The 16,687-nt window shown below is 57.3% G+C and overlaps 1 protein-coding gene across 2 annotated transcripts in view; it reads right to left on the reverse strand.

The window, feature by feature from the left end:
• The window catches only part of COL5A1 (collagen type V alpha 1 chain), a 122,145-nt gene that overhangs the window by 15,493 nt on the left and 89,965 nt on the right, over positions 1-16,687 (reverse strand). For both annotated transcript variants that reach the window (XM_087822965.1, XM_087822964.1), the window contains exons 39-58: positions 15,885-15,992; positions 14,433-14,522; positions 14,282-14,335; positions 12,955-13,062; positions 10,773-10,880; positions 9,783-9,836; positions 8,838-8,891; positions 8,630-8,737; positions 7,689-7,742; positions 7,491-7,598; positions 6,547-6,600; positions 5,639-5,746; positions 5,007-5,060; positions 4,662-4,715; positions 3,622-3,675; positions 2,920-2,973; positions 2,061-2,168; positions 1,918-1,971; positions 1,783-1,836; positions 734-841 (exon numbers count right to left, since the gene is read on the reverse strand). In XM_087822965.1, the coding sequence (XP_087679091.1) occupies positions 734-841; positions 1,783-1,836; positions 1,918-1,971; positions 2,061-2,168; positions 2,920-2,973; positions 3,622-3,675; positions 4,662-4,715; positions 5,007-5,060; positions 5,639-5,746; positions 6,547-6,600; positions 7,491-7,598; positions 7,689-7,742; positions 8,630-8,737; positions 8,838-8,891; positions 9,783-9,836; positions 10,773-10,880; positions 12,955-13,062; positions 14,282-14,335; positions 14,433-14,522; positions 15,885-15,992 (1,548 nt within the window). The remainder of the gene's footprint in view (positions 1-733; positions 842-1,782; positions 1,837-1,917; positions 1,972-2,060; positions 2,169-2,919; positions 2,974-3,621; positions 3,676-4,661; positions 4,716-5,006; positions 5,061-5,638; positions 5,747-6,546; positions 6,601-7,490; positions 7,599-7,688; positions 7,743-8,629; positions 8,738-8,837; positions 8,892-9,782; positions 9,837-10,772; positions 10,881-12,954; positions 13,063-14,281; positions 14,336-14,432; positions 14,523-15,884; positions 15,993-16,687) is intronic.

Below are 16,687 nucleotides of genomic sequence, written 5' to 3' on the forward strand. Positions count from 1 at the left end.
TTTGTTCTCTGCCCCATGGGCTCCACCCCTTCCAGTCTGTCCCCTCCTAGGTCAGATGTGGGCACAGCTCCAGGGCACATGTATGCCCCCATCATGCCTGGCCTGGGATGCGGTGATTGACAGGCTGGGATGAGGCCTGTGGCCCTCAGGTGGGGAAGGGCAAAGATGGCAGGTCTGCCTCCAGGGCTCACATCACCCCTGGGGGCCACGGGTCCTCCTGTGCCCTGCCCTCCCGGCAGAGCTGCGCGTAGCTCATAGGTGCCAGGCCGGGTGGAACTCTCGGGCTATGGCTCCTTCACTGTGCTTCGCAGGGGCTGCAAACTCCAATCAGCTACAGAGGCTCCCAGGGCAGGGCAGGGCCAGGTGTGCACACTTGGGGCCAGGGTGGGAGCCCGCCCCAGGTCTCTGGCAAACACCCCTTAGAATTGCCAACGACCTTCTGGCCAATGAGCTGGGTCAGAGGCTCCTGAACAGAGATGGTGTGAGGTGTCTGCACCTCTGTGGCCACTGCGGCCATAAGCAGGGAGCGCCTGCCACGGTCAGGGCCCAGGCCAGGCTATGGTTTTGTCCCAGCTCCCTGTGCACCTGGCAAGCTGTCCCTGTCTGGACCGGGGGACGTTAGGCTGCCCTTCCACCCTGGCTCTAACACCTTGCCTTTGTGCACAGAGAGCCAGGGTTCTAAGATGCTTCTGCTCCCCTCGAGGAGCTTCGCTGGGAGGGGCACGTCACACACCTGTTCTCCCTTAGGGCCGGAGGAGCCCTGAGGGCCCGGGAGACCGCGGTCGCCCTTTTCACCCTGTTCCCCCGGAGGGCCGATGAGTCCGATCAGGCCTGGATGACCCTGTTGGAAACAAAGGCGTGAAGGGCGGTGGCCCTGGCAGAGCCTCACGTCCAGCCACGTGGGGCAGCGAGACGGGGCAGCACGCCACATCACCGGGTGCCACCGAGTCACCAACCAACGTCTCCTGGAACAGAAAGAAGCCCGGCGGGCAGGTCGGGGACACAACAGCAGATCGGATATGGAAAAATCCTAAGAAACGAAGTCCCACACCCAGACCAGGGATAAGGAGTTCCCGGGTGACACTGTTCATCCCCATCTTGTCACTGAGATGCGTTTTCCAACTTTTCCGTGGTAAACGTGTGCGAGACAGGCTTCACGGGCCACGTGGAGAGGGAGTTAGAGACTATCACAAAGACTATCATTATATTCATATTTTTTTAAAGAAAAACCCTATGTATATGTTCACATGAGATTGTTTACATGAGCCTGTAGAAAGTTCTGGAAGGATTCCTCCAGTTTTCGTTATATTAGGGGGGGGGGTGGACGTTAACATAGAAAGAGAGAGACCCCACGCTTCCTTCTTTCTATACAGTTATCAGGCTTTTAAGTGAGCTTTACATTTATAAATAATCAATATTCGCGCAGGAAAATCACCCCCAATGAGAGAAAACGAGAGGCTCTGTCCCTGCAATCCCCGCACACTTCCCGTAGGAAGGATCCGAGACCCACATCAGAGCGAGTGTCTGCTTCTTGGATCCCGGACGCCCTGCAGCTGGGACCTCTGCGCCGTGTGGGCCTCATGGGTCCCAGCTGAGGGAGGGACTGAGACTCTGACCGGCACAGGTTTGTTTTCTCTGCGTCTCTGCCCTCGGGTGCCCGGCCCAGCCTGCAGTGGGCACTCGGCAAATGTGGGCGACGGCTCAGTCTCACTGAGTTTGAAATCACCGTGTGTGTGTGAAGGGCCCGGGATCACAACCGCAGCGGCATCAGTGCTGCCTTACCTTTTCCCCTTTGGGGCCAGAATCTCCTTTGAGGCCGGGGAGTCCTGGGGGACCCTGCAGGAGGAGGGTTAGGGTCAGGTTCTCTCCCAGTCCCGTCCTCCACCACTGCTGGGGGTTCCTTGGGGCAGCACTCACCATGGGGCCGGGGGGGCCATCGGGGCCTGGGGATCCTGGGAGTCCTTGTTCACCCTGAAACACAGCAGGCCCTTCGTGTGAGCCCCACCATGCCTGTCCCTGTGCCCATGCCATCCTCTCCCAGGCCTCCCTGGTTCACTCACCACCGGGCCGGGGATCCCTCGCAGGCCATCAGGCCCAGGTTTCCCAGGGGCCCCCTGAGGGCCAATGGGGCCAGTCTTCCCAGGAGGGCCTTCTAAGCCAGCTTCCCCCTGCAGGGCGGCAAGGCGAATAGAGTGGGACCCAAGTGCAGAGACTCTGGTCACCCTGGGCCAGGACGCTGCTCAGAAACTCCAACAAGCCTTGGCAAGAACCCTGAACCCCCCCCAGATATCCTAGGGGTGCCCCAATTTTCCACATTTCTGTGGGAGCTGCCTGGCCAATCCTCCATCTCGCTAATTCTCTCAGCCAGCTGGGCTCCCCATTCCCCAGGGATCACGCCAACTATGGCGTCTGCGGCCACCACAGCAGTTACAGTGGCCCTGAGCTTGTGGTGGACACGGTCACCACTTCCTGAGCAGGCTCAGGGCCAGACAGCTTCCACCGGGGTCCTGGGAGAACAGCCATGAGTGTGCTCACTGCCACCTTCTCAGCCCCTCGGCGGACACTGTCGTAGCCTTGCCTCCCAGGTGAGGAAGCTGAGGTGTGCCCAGGTCGACACCACGCCTGAGGTCACACAGCACCCCGGTCTTCCTGACAACAGCACCTGCTCCCCTTCCCTGGGCTAGTGGGACAGACTCTGGTGCCAGGATCCTGGACCCCAGTGGCCAGAGCCACCACTGAGTTTTCTCAGCTTTGGAGAAGGCTGATCGTCTGGCCCAGGTTTGCAGACAGAGCCAGACCTCCCAAGGCCTTGCAGTTCCTCCGTGCCCCTGTGACTTTCCTATGGTCACACAGTTCACCGCATCCCATCCAAGTTGCCATCGGCTCTACAAAGTCACGGCCGTGCAGAGAAGCTCTTACCTTGGCTCCTTTCTCTCCCTGTCTGCCTTCAGGGCCTGCGGGCCCCGGGGGACCCTGGAACAGGAAAGAGAAACACACGTGATGAGTTGGCTACAGAAGCAGAGTGAGCTGAGGGTCTGCAGGGAGACAGGCCTGGGCGTGGAGGGGCGTGGAGGGGCGTGGAGGGGAATGGAGGGGCGTGAAGGTAGCTCCCAGGCCCTGGGACCGGGCGAGGCAGGCCTTTAGATGGAGCCAAAATGACTCCAGGCCCCTGGAACAGACCTCAGGGTCAATGTGGGGAGGCTCTCTGGCTGCTGTGAGCACTGGGGGGGAGGGGGGTGGCATCTTTTCTTGGTCTCACACCCAGCAGCTCAGTTTTTGCAACACCAGCAAAAGGCCAGTTACTCAACGTGCAAAGAAATGCCTCGCAGCTTGTTCTGCTTCTCAGAGGCCTGGGAAAAAGGCATTTTTCAGCTTCGTGGGTGTTTTTCTCCCAGGATGGCCATTATGACGGTGTCAGCACTTGGCTCCTCCTAAAAGGAGCAGGCACATCGACCCGGCAGGTCTGAGATTTGATGACATGGTGGGAAGCCGAGTGGCAGATACACTCCACACGGAAGCATTTTCCTCGTCAGTGCTTCAAGGGCCAGGGCCCAAGGCAAGGGGGGGGAAGGCTTCATGCAGAAAGCTGGCAAGAGAGGAAGGGTTTGCAGAATTATTTACCCTTTTTCCTGGAGGTCCGGATGGACCTGGCTCACCAGTGGGGCCTGGGGATCCCTGGAGTCAGAGAAAAAACAGAATTGAGGAATGGGGGTCTGCTGGACGGAGGTGTGGCAGGGCTGAGCCGGGCTGAGGCTAGGAGAACACACTGAGTTTCCATCAAGTCCGTCCTCGGCAGCCCTGACCCTGACTCCTTGGTCTCAGGAGCCGGCGCGCCCAGGCCTGAGTGCAGGCGTCCTGGGGTTCTCTGCTTCGACCTCAGCGAACATTGCAATGCCGGGCGCGGAGCATGCGGAGGCCTGACCCGAATCCTGATTCACTGCTGTGTTTGGAAGAGCCCTGTCCCACCCCATAGGCCATCACCCATGACTCTCAGTGACGAGCTCAATCCACACCACCACCTGAGAGCATTGCCTGCAGCAGAAGCGGATGTGGAGACCCAGGGAGGACAGGTGCTGTCCTAGATCCCAGGCTAGGACTTAGCAGTGGGGACCTGTCCTCAGGGCTGGTGTCCCTAAGCTGCCTTTGCATATTGCTCCCCAAAAATCAGTGACATCGGCCTATGCTCTCGGGTTGAAAATCCCAGCAGCATTTGCCATGTGGGTGGGGGGGTGAGCTGTGAGGACTCAGGGTTGTCCCCAGGGGCTCCCATGCAGAGGCTCACTGGCGTCTGCTCCATCCGAGAGACTCGTCTTGAAGAAATGTTTCAAAACCTCAAGTAAGGTGTAGGGCCCGACCCAAGGGCCCGATGTGATTTGTCTGAGACAATCGACCTGGTTAAGCAGAAATAAGCTACTCCTGAGGCTCATGGGCGGCTCTGGGGCGGGTCACCAGCTCCCTGTGGGCAAAACCACTGGCAAGGCTGAGTGTGCATTTTCCTTCTGAGAAGAGGGTCCATGCTTTCAACAGACCCCCAGAGGGAGCCCATGGCCCAGTTATAGTTAAGAATCAACACTACAAGGTAACTGGGTTTGGGTTTTTCTCAGAAATGAACAAAGCAAGTTGCAAATCCCAAGAACACACTGAGGTCATGGCAGACTCACCGTTTGCCCGGGTTCACCATCGTCCCCTTTGTCACCAGGGGGACCATCTTGACCCTGTGGGGATGAACGCAAGACCCTTCAGTCTCCTGGACAGCACCCGAGTCCATGCACTGACCCCTCAGTCCCATCCCCAAAACCCAACCCTAACAGTAGGGCCGGGACACAGCACATTCAAAAGTAGGGAGACGTTTCTCCATCCAATAGGCACAGTGTGGATGCCACTTGGGAAGGCACTGTGCCCCAAGGAGAGATCATGAAGAAAACACCACCAGAAAAAAAATAGGGCTGGCAAAGGCAGGTCAGCACCGTGGCGAACTGAGGGGCTCTGCAGCTTCAAACACCTACCGCGGGGCCGGGCTCTCCAGGGGGACCAGGATCTCCGGGAAAACCGACGGGGCCCTGAAACAGAGAAAGGCATGGCCAGGCCATCAGCACCTGGCCTGGAGCACACACTGCCCAGCTGTCCCTGGGTGAAGGCCGTCTCCCTGCCAACCACCCCGAGAACATTCTGAGAATTATGAGACCACAGTGCCCTTCACCACCTAGGAGGCCTGTTCGAGCATCATCTCATTTGAGTCACACAACAAGCCTGGAAGGGGCACGCAGGACCGGTCCTCTCACCCTCTGGAGGCCATACTTTCCATTCCCGAGCTCCAGCCTGGACCCTGGGCTTCTAGAATGTGCAGCTCAGAAGCCCCTCTTGACGCCGAGCCAGGGCAGGCCACAGGACGGGGGTGTGGGCAAGGGGCCCATCCTAGCACGCCACCTGTCCACGTGCGGGACCCCCGAAGGCCATCTCCCTGCCCCACTCACCTCCACTGCTTGGGATCAGTATCTGGGTGAAAACTTCTAACTAGAAATTTTCCCCAGGACACGTGATGGCCGAGGAGCTTTAGTGCACTTGGAAGAATCAGGACATCGACCCGCAGAGCCCCCACCCCAGCTTCGGGGGCCCCGGGGATCTCAGAGCTACTCACGGGGCTGCCTTTGGGACCGTCGTCTCCAGGAGGGCCTTTGGGTCCAGGGGGTCCAGCAGCACCAGAAGGGCCTGCCTCGCCCTTCTCCCCCCTTTCTCCTTTGGGTCCCTGCAGGAAAGGGCCAGTGTTCATGTGCCCAGTGCTGACCACGTGGTTTCCCAGAATGAGGCGCTGGCCTGCCATGCGCCTCTCGGTGACATCACACGGAAGGGCTGCAGTCCTCTCTCAGGTTGTCAGGCGAGGTGCTGGGCCGGTGGGTCTCAGAAGCTGCCAGTACTCCCCATGAGAACCTGGCCCCGCTGTCACCAGCAGGTGGCCTAAGGATCCCACTGGCTTTCTGGGGTCCTCTGAGGCCGAGACTGCCTCTAGGTGGGAAGGACTGACCCCTGGACTAGACAGTGGGCAGTGCCAACCCCGAGAGGCCACCCTCTCTGTGGTTCACAGGTGGAGGGAGCAGCTAGACACCCAGGAGATCTTTGTTCATCAGCTGCCTCCTGGGCCCTGAACACCCCCACAGGCAGGCCTGAAAGAATTCACATCTGCCCTGCAGGGGTCTGAATATTCCACATTTACAGCAGCCTGTGGAAGGGCCCAGAACACCACAGACGGCAGCTTGCAGCCATTGGGTGTGGGTATTCATTGCTAACGTCTGTCTGCACACACACATACACATGCAAGCATGCAAACACACACACACACAAGCCAGCACACACACACAAACATGCACATGGATGCACACTTGGATGCACACATGTGCTCACGCATTCCCTTTTTTGCAGTATCCCGTGAGGTAAGCACAAGAGGACATATGCTCCCATTTCATGGATGGGAACACTAAGGTAAAGTGGGAGCTTCCCACCCAGCCCCTGGGCATGGTGGCTCCCAGCCCCCAGAGCCCACTCACTCACCGGGGGGCCCCCTTCTCCAGGAAGGCCAGGCTCACCAGCTTCGCCAGGTTCACCCTAAGGAGGAAAAGCGGTGGTCATGGTGGTGATGAGAGCAGTGGCTCCAATATCAAGCATTTCAAATGCTCCCTGATGTGGGGCACCAGGGCAAGGGGACTGCCTGGGGTGGGTGGGTGGGGGTTGGGAAAGCGATCACTGTCCTGACGGCTCCTGGGAGTGGGGAGAGGCATATGAACAACCCAGTGGTCACGGACATGGACCCTATGGGGTGGGGGCACTGAGAGAAAGACGCGTCTGACAGAGGCAGCTGGTCACTGGTTTGTGGTCGTAGAAAATGGAAGACTTCTCTCATCTTAATGGCTGCTGTCTAAAAGAAAGTTCTGGGAATGGTGTCCAGGGAATGCAAATGGGTGGATGCACCACTCTTCCCGTTTAGCCTGAGGAGCCAGGATTGAGGTTTTAAAAGTAGTGCGAGCTCATGCGCGCCGCAATGGAGCCAGGCTTGAGCACCGTGACGCCGCTGCACAGTGTGCGTAGAGGCGTGCACACGCGTGTGCGCACACACGGGCCTGCTGGGCTCATCGCCACCCCCGGGGCCGGCGTGAGGACCCAGGGCCACGGGAAGGCGGCCTGACCAGCTTCAAAGGACAGATGCTTCTCCCTCTCAGGCTGGATCCTGCAGAAGGCAGCCGGGCCGCTGCTCGTGGCATATCGTTTGCAAATTCTGCACACAGCTGTCCTAGCAGGAGGCCACAGCCCCCAGTTCCACTCTCTGGATCTCCTAACCTTCAAAATGCGTCGGGCAGGAACAGCGCAGCGGGGTGCCTGTACATCTCCATGGACCCAGCGGGATGCACACCCAGGGACGCGCGCATGGACACTCACACCCAGGGTTCTTCTCACACGTGTGCACATCAGAACGATAAAAGTTAAGGGGCATGAGTCACCTTCTCTCCCACTGCACCAGGATTGCCTATTCCACCGGGGGGACCTTGTGGCCCGTCAGCGCCTGGTGCTCCAGAGGGTCCTCGGGGGCCGGGGGGACCAGGGGGGCCCTAGGAGAAGGAGAGCCATTGAACAGAGAGAAATGCAAACGTCACCAAAATAGAAAGCGGCTGCCATGGCCAGGTCCCGGCCGTACTTACCATCTGGCCCACGTCTCCCGTCTCACCCTTCTCTCCCGGAGGTCCCGGCAGACCCTGAGAACAGCAGTGGTGGGAGCTGAGCAGGGCCGCACGGCCCCACCCAGCACACACATCCCCTTGGCCCCCAGCACCCCGCTGCAGTGGCGCAGGAGCCTCGGGAAGGCTCTTCTAAGTGCGCCACTTAATACAAGGACATCCTGAGACGCCAGGTCTCAGCATCGGCTGAGGAGATAATGGGGGAAATGCACGAAGATGGATGGACAAAGGTGCTCATCGCAATTCCCATAAAACAGAAACCTATGAGCTGACAGCGGAGTGCTTGAATTCATTATGTCATTACCATATGCTGGGACACTCTGCAGTGACTAAAAATCATGATTCCAAAGATGCATGTACATGACATGTTCAAAGAACATTTAACGACATTCAACACAAAGCGTGATGTACAATGAAGTGGGAAAGCTGGGCCCAAACCTCCCATACACACAGCAGGGTTCAATTCTGCAGAAGTCAAATAAAATGACCTGTGCGCATGTGTGTGTGTGAACACATATGCACATGAAATGTGCCCAGTGTGTGCAGCTGGCATTCCCAGGTGTATGTTTAGAGGTCATTGTGGTTTTCTTTTCTTACAATTCATCAGTAGTTTCCAGTGATTCTACTATGACCATGGAAATCAATGTCACCGGTTAAAGTCAACATGGGCACATCTGGGATTGTGGGAATTTGCAGCAATTCCAGTTTATGGGGGAGCCCAGGAGGCCCCTGCAGCCCAGCCTTAGTTTCCCCATTTTCAAAAAGACAGAGAGGAGGGAAAGAAAAGGAAGGGAGGGGAGGAGAGGGGAGAGGATGGGAGGAGAGGGCAGGGAAGGGGAGGGAAGGGCACAGCAAAGATGCAGGCACCACCTGATGTGGGAAGCCACCGTACAAACTCTAGTTACCTGCAGTCCCACGGGTCCAGGAGGCCCAGGAAAACCTCTTGGGCCTTCATCACCTTTCTGCCCAAAAAGGCCCTGCTGGCCCCGAGGCCCTGGCTCTCCATCAGCTCCCTGCAGGGACATAATGGAGCCGGGGGTGAGGACGGGTTCCTGGTGCCCACCAGCCCAAGGGGGTTGGGACTGTCTGAATGTCTTAACCACAGATACTCACGGAGGGGCCTGGCTGTCCGATGGGACCTTGAGGACCCGTAGGCCCAGGGGGACCCTGTGGGGATAAGACAGACACAGTTGCTTTTCGAATCATGGCTGAGGTCCAGGGAGAGGGGCTGGGCTGAGCAGGGGCCGGGCATCTGAGTCGTCAGTTCAGTCCCCACATGTGGCCACCCTACAGCTCTGGAACTGGGGCAACCCTGAGCACGTTCCCACCAGTGGTAAAGGGTGGCTACCACCAAAGTCCTGCTAGAGGCCACCGTGCACCATCTTAGCTCCTACCACACACCCATGACCTGGGCCACCAGGGCCATTTTACAAACGAGGCCAGAGACCATGCAGCTCATCTGTGGCTGAGCTGGGGCCTGGCTCCAATGTCCGGGCCTGACACTGCGACTTCCTGTCCCTGTGTGCGTCCCATTGCACAGCAGACAGGACGCTTTCTGTGACCACAGGAAGGAGCTGACAGCCAGGGGACAGGCTTTGTGCAAGGATATGCCAGAATTTCCAGCAGATTAAAAACAGAAAAAGGGGGAAATGCAGAGGTGTTTGGCCACGGTGCGCCTCTGGGTGGTGCTCCGCACCCCGGCATCGGAGGGGTGACCCCATCTGCAGACCTGGAAACCTTAAGGGCGAAAGTGCTTGATTTCCTTTATCCCCCAGAGCCTGCGAGGGCTGCCTGTGACCCACTCCCGGATGGATGGACGTGCACACACACGGTTGTGTGTTCCCATGCACGCGGCGTGTCACACACAGGCACACACACACGCAGGAGGTCTTAACAGGAATGAACGCCATCAGCTGTCCTATCTGTTCTCAAATATTAAAGGTTACATTAATCACAGTTACTAATGTTGGCAGACTACCCGTCACGCCAAGCACATGGCCCTGTGCCATGGCCGCCCAGCCGTCGGTGGCCCTGCTCGAGTGCCTGCGTGGTCCTTACCTGTTCTCCTTTGTCCCCCTTGCTCCCCTTCTGCCCCGGCTCCCCGATCTCTCCCTGTGGGAAGATATGGAAGATCTGTCAGCCCTCAAACCATTCGGACCTTATCTGTGCCCCATAATTCGTTTTTTCGTGGTGATTAAGGGTAATCTCCTCTCTACAGGTCTCCTAGGAGGAAACGTTTCCATGTTAATTTGATTTCCTTTTTAATACAAGAGCTCGAAGGGCCGAGGTCCCGATCTGATGTTCTACAGAACTTGAAAGGATTTGAAAACGTGGTAAAATCCCAATGATAATATTTACTCTGCTTGTCAGGCTGTCTGACCACGACCGACACCTCGATTACTACGCCTGCAGAGAAGCTAGCCCAGTCTCCCCGTGTTCCTGTGGGGGGGCTGGCTTCACCCTTGGAAGCACGGCATCGTCTACAGCCAGGTGACGACGTCGGAAATGCCACCGGAGGGTTACGGTAAATGGAAAGTTAAACTGAACAGCTGAATCCAATGTCTTCATTAAGTGAAGTATCATACACCAGCTGCCACAGTAATAGCATCGGAATTACAAAGCGCAGCCCTAATGAGAGAGAGCCCTGATAATTCTAGTGAAGACACTTAAAATAGACGCTGAGTGAAAGCTCAATGAATCGGGTTTAGAATCCGAAAGGACGCGGGAGCAGGAGCTTCTCCCTCGCTCTGCCGCTAACACATGAACAGAACATGAGAGGGAAGCCGTTTCCAAGTTCCCGTGAGCTCATTAATAAATTATAATATTATATGGTGTCTCATAAATAAAACGGATCTCATTTATCAGCATTTATGCGTGATTCCGAAACCATCCGCCAAAACGAGCTCGCAGGGTGGGCACAGGGTGGCTCTGCCCCGGAGCCCTCATGGTTCGCATCCCTTGTTTAAGGCGATTGCCTGGCTCCAACCTCCAGCACTGGCCAGCTCAGGGCATCGCTCGAGGGCAGGACAGCGTCTCAGTTGTCCTTACCTTATCTCCATCTTCTCCAGGGGGGCCCACGGGGCCAGCCGGACCGGGGAGCCCCACAGGACCCTGGAGACCATCTCGGCCAGCGGGGCCTTGTGGACCTTTCTCACCCTAAAGAGGAGAGAAAATCCACGGTCAAATGCAACTCACCCAGCTCATCCCCCAGAGAGGGGCCCATGGGCAGGATGCTGGCAGTTCTTGGGCAGTGACCGTGTCCACTGTCCTAGTGGACTTCAGCCAGACACTCTGAGACCCGCCCTGCACCACACACTCCTGTGCATCAGTGCGTTTCGTCCATGCCCATCCTAGGAAGGGCTGCTTTTACAGAGGGGAAACTGAGGCACAGGTGGTGAGCAGTAGAGCCAGGATTCAAACCTGGCCAAGCAGATCCCTGTATGGCACCATCTAAGCCTGGAGACCAGGAGGGCAGAGTTCCAGCCCCTGCCAACTTCATTACCCTCAATTCTTTGCAAACATCCACCCTGCCAAACACACACACACTCATCACACACATGGGTGTGCCATACACTCATGCACACTTACGATTCACACACACACCCTGCCTTCCTTTCCTCATCACCCTGACTCTCTCCCGGTCAGTGCCCTGGGTAAGGATCCTAAGTTCTACTGTCACCGTGTCCTGCTGAGCGGCTGGAATGTTCACCCCTGAGCTGGGCGCGGATGGATGCACAGAACAGGGGGGCAGGGACATGGAAGAGGTCGTGCGCGTTCAGTGTCGGGTCTGAAGGCCACCAGCCCCTGCGACACAGCCCTCCCCGCATGAGACTTTCCCGCCTGCTCCTCCTGCTCAGTGCCCACCGGCCGACTCTCCCCCCACTGAGCCCGAGACACGGGGCCCGCCCTGCTGGGGGCCCCCGCCCCCACCCCTGCTCGGCTGGCCGCCCTGGGAGACACCTGACCTTTTCTCGACCTTTCCTCCTCTCTGGTGCTGTTCTGGGAATGACAAGCTTTCAGTGGATAGCGCCGTTCTCGAGAGGTTTCCGCTCAAATATTTACTCTTCAAACAATGAACCAAACCATTTCCAATGGCATTTGTGTGACCTCTATGGGCTCTGCAGGCCCGCCAGGGACCAACGTCTCCATGCCTCACCAGAAACGACAACAAGATGCTGAACGGATCCTCGACGGCCCAGGTGTCCCCACCACGGTTTCAGGGGGAGTTCTTGCCCAGGGAGGCGACCAGGGCCCTCTCTCTGCCCATGAGCCACTCAGAGCAAAATGTGCAAAGAAACCTCCACCTTTCTAACCAAATCAACCAACACGCGGGTCCTCGCTCAGTCGGAGGCCAGCTACGCGGACCTGTGCCCGTTCCCCCAGAGCTCAGCGCCTTCTGACATTCTGAGTCTGAGAGGGAAGTCTGAGCTGAAATTTGTCCCCACAGCTGACTGAACATGGGGCAGGTGGCAGTTTGCAAAATTGCGTGGCAGAACCAAACACGGGGGTGAGCCGCAGGTCAAGGAAGAGAGGGCATTTGTGGGTCATTGGGGGAGCGGGGTAGAGGAGAGAGGGGCTGGCAGTGGGCTGCCCAGGAGGTGTCTACACAAGAAGGGGCCTCAATCTCCTTCATGGAAACCAAGATCAAGACCCTCCCCTTGAGGTCTCGCAAAGCCTCTACACTCTTGTGGTTCACTGAGACCCAGAAAAAACCCTATCTTCTCATTACACATCTCCTGCCCCTTTACTACATACCTGCCCCCAGTCCAACCAAGGAGGAGCCTGTCCAAAGGTCCACCTTTCTCACATAAAGACAGCAGGGAGGGGCCGTGCACACAGCAGGCGACTGTGGCCCATCCACATGTGGCACCCAGAGCCTGGACCCAAAGGAAGGCTGAGGCCACATTTGGACACACTGTCCTTAGCCCCTCCCTGCGTCTGCACATGCTGGGGCACGGATGTGCAGCTATGATAGCTTGATCCTTGCCTGGGATGCTCCCAAGCACCCCTCCAGCACCCCTCAGAAGACTCCATGAAAGAACCTGGCCAACTTTGGGGACCCACCCCCGGACCTCAGTGGACACCTGAAACATACACACTTATCTGGAGGATGACCTCAAACTTGACCTCCTCCCCTATCCTGCAAACCCCAGGGAAATACCCATAGTGAGGGGCAGGGTGGAGGCTGGGCTGGGCTTGGGAGGCCCCGGCACCTCTATGTAGTACTTACAGGCGCTCCTTTCTCCCCAGCCGGCCCCGGAGGTCCCTGGGGCCCAGGTCTCCCTGGAATTCCGATGGGCCCAGCAGCACCGGCCGGACCTCTCTCCCCCGGAGATCCCTGGGGTGGGGCAAGAAATAGGTTCATTTCAAGGCTCTCAAACTGCACAGATGTGATTTCCTAAAGCACCGCCCACTCATACTACCACCCACTCTCTCACTCTAGAGCCCACCGTAGCTCTCTAGGGCCCTTTGCAAGCACAAACTATTTCATCCAGCATTTGAGGCTCCATGTTTCCAGCTTCCGCCCGTAATGCCCTCCTCTCTCGTAATTCCAAGCACATGTGCGCTTCTCCCACCCCGAGTGATCGAGAACACTTCTCTTTAAGAGCTTGCCTGGAACGAGCTCTTCCTGGAGCAGCCCCTCTGCCCTCCCCCACGCTTGGGGCCTGCCTGCCGACACAGCGCTCATTCTACCCTGTTCCTCCAAGTCTTATGGGGGGTGTTGCCCCTGGAGCACTGCTGACAGGTGGGCACTGGGCCTAAATTTAGAGGGTCAGCATGGAGAGGCCACTGTTGCCTTTATTGGAAAGAAAGGTGACATTTTCCTTTCCACCTGACTTCCCAGTCATCATCTCTCTCAAATGGTCCATAACTCGGTTAGGTGAAAGCTCCTGAGGCCCCACATCCGTGCAGCTAAATGGGGCTGTCAGATGGGCCCCATTTGGAGGCGGGGGAATTGAAGCAGATGTTAAGTTTCTATAAAGCATCAGCCAAGAACGGGGTTCTGGGGGTGTGCCTATTGAGGGCGGGCGTAGCCTCACGTGGCCCCAGTCCCCTGAGACCACAGCAAAGGGTCTGGGTCCTCTCCCAGCTGGAATCTTAAAATTGGAGGGAACATTTAGTTTAATAGATAGCAGGCAAGCATACCTTGACCCACAGCTCTGGGGCTGGACCTCCCACCTGTGCGGGTTCACCTCTGTCTCTGGCAGCCTTGGGCATGTGGGGAGCCCAACCCCGAGTCATGCTTAGAGGCCACGGAACTCTGTGCCTGCTCCCTTCCTGGCTGCTCCCAGCCCAGACCTCACTGAGCATGTCAGCTGCTCTTCGCCCCTCACAGGCGCAATGGGGCCACTCAGCCCTCCCTCCAAACTGCCCAGTAGCCCACTGCTGCTTTGCCATCCCGGCTGCCAGCTCAGGATACGCTGCCCATATCCCTCCCAAGTCCACTCCTCCACCACGGCATTCCAAGGACCCACAGTGGGGCCCCTGTCTCCCTTGCAGGGTAGGTTCTCAGTAAGAGGGTGGTTAAAGGCTTGTGGGGGGCCAGCACCACTCACCGCGGGGCCTGGTGGGCCAGGGGGGCCCTCACTGCCTTTCAGTCCAAGTGCTCCCTGCAAAGCAACAAGATCGTAGTCAAGGGCATTGCGGGGAGAGGTGCCCAGGGTTGGGCAGTGTCTGACTCCACCCCCTGCCTGGCCCCTTACTCACCACTGGACCAGGGAGCCCTCGGTCCCCAGGGAAGCCGCGTAATCCTGGAGGGCCGTCTTTCCCAGGGAGGCCGGCGGGGCCTGGGTCCCCCTGAAATCAGAGCCATAGGTAGGTGAGCAATGCCCTCGACCAGGTTCTATGTGAGCTGGGGCAGGCATGGGCCTTCCTGGGTGCTTGGCTTTAAAGGAATCTGAGTCCTGACTTGACTCGATGGTTGGCAGCTCCATGCCCTGGAGCATGGCCCAAGCTTGCGCCTGGGAGGCCTGTTGTCAGGCTGCTGTGTGTGGTTCTGGGGACAGACTCTACCCGTGACTCTCCTAACGGCCTTTGGGACCATATGGGCTGAACTGGGCTGAGGGTCAGGCAGCTGCTCCACCCGTGTCTGCCTTCCCATGGATTTGGGGTCCTTGAAAGAGGAATCCACAGCCAAAAGGTTGGGAGCATTGCCCTAAATGCACACATCACTGAAGACTCTTGTTTCAAGCCCCAAACCGCATTTCTGAAAAGATGTACCACTTGAGCCAACGTCTGCTGGGAGGTACATTAAAGCTCTGCTCTCTACCAGAATTTTCTCTGGGGTCCAACATGGGAGCACAGGGGTCTCTGGACCAGCATGTCTGTGGCCTCCTTTCCAAACTCAGAGAGGTCTCCTTGTGAGGGGATCTATACCTGCATCTGTATCTACTTGTATATAACACCTATTTACATGTTTTATGCACACACACCCCTATTTTTCAAATACATGTGTATTCAAGTACATATACATACATATACATACACATATGTATGCGTGATTTTTTCAGTATTTACTGGCTCTATCTTGTTTTTAAGTTTGCTCCCTTGCGTGTGGCCATATAAAAGGTGGGAGAGCTTATATTTCCTGTGTCTCTTATCAAAAAACTGAAAAGAGAAGGACAACTCATTTTTATGGTAATACACAGGCATTATGACCACCAACCCGGGCACCCAGGCTGGGGCAGAGGCTTCCCGAGGGACAGAGAGGGGACGCAGAGCCCATGCCGGGAGCTGTGATAGAAATGCATCCCTCCTCTATTTTTACTGTATGTTCTTTTGTCTCTAACTGTGGGGAATTTTTTAAAGGGTCACTTTGTAGCAAACACAGACATATGAAGTGTCAGAGCATTTTTTGTGTTTCTGGGAGCAGGTATGACAGCTGGGGAAGAGCCGGGGACAAGACACAGCCTCAGGGCAGAAAGCCGAGGACGGTTTGATTCCCAGACCCTTTATGTCCACGGCTGCAGGAGGTCAGCCAGCCTTCTTTCCAATCAAGCAGAAGTGGAGCTAAGCTCCTGGTCTGGGCAGTGGGCTGGCGCGAGAAGCCTTTGTCTGAGAAATTACATTGATCAGAGAAGAGCAGCGGAAGACAGACTAAGTACCAAAAGGATCCCTTAGGAAAAGTCCAGCCTGGCATAGAAGGTCTGAGTAACTCACCTTTGTCCCTTCTTTCCCAGCAAGTCCCGGGAGCCCCTGTTCACCGGGGGGCCCAGGGGGGCCAGGGTGGCCACGCTCGCCCATCGGACCAGTTTCTCCTGTGGGACCCTGTGGGGAAGGTCAGCGTCAGCCACAAATGTCAGGGGATGCACAAGGGAGGAACCTTATGTTCCTAAATCTAAGGACAGCGGTGGCCACAGAGCAAAGGGCCCACGGCACGCCCACACCCTCGCGTGGCTTTGCAAGTCTTCCCCTTCAGGTAAATATCCAGGAAGGAAAAGACCAAAGCCAACTGGGAGGATGTGTTCAGTGGCCTGCTGCCTGGTGCCACGCTGTGGCCCCGTGTTTCCCAGGCATCACAGGGCAACGAGACGACCAGGGCGACCGAGTCTGCCATGGGAGAGGCGCGTGACCACGGTTCCCGCAGCCCACGGCTGCGGCAGATCAGGATCTGACTTCTCGCTCCATTAGGGGTGAACGTCCCAGGAAACGGGGTGACTGGCCCTGCCTTTTGCTCTGAGCCATTAGTCCTGGCTGCAAGCCCCTCCTCTCAGGACCCAGGGTCAGAATCAGGCTGCCGAGGACACCAACAGCAAGGACATGGGCACAGCTGGCCCTGCCTATGGGATGGAAGCCAAACTCTGAGCCCAGCCCAGCCTGGCCCCAACTGCCCGCAGGCCTTGGCAGTGCCTTCATTCCACCTGCCTGGTTCACAGTGACAGTTCACCGGACCATTCCCTCTGTTCCCGCCATCTGGTTGCCTGCTCGGGGCACATGTCTGAATGTAAACAAGCACCACCAGA

This window comes from Miniopterus natalensis, chromosome 12 (genome assembly GCF_054644295.1).
Source record: "Miniopterus natalensis isolate mMinNat1 chromosome 12, mMinNat1.hap1, whole genome shotgun sequence".
Classification (NCBI taxonomy): Eukaryota; Metazoa; Chordata; class Mammalia; order Chiroptera; family Miniopteridae; genus Miniopterus; species Miniopterus natalensis.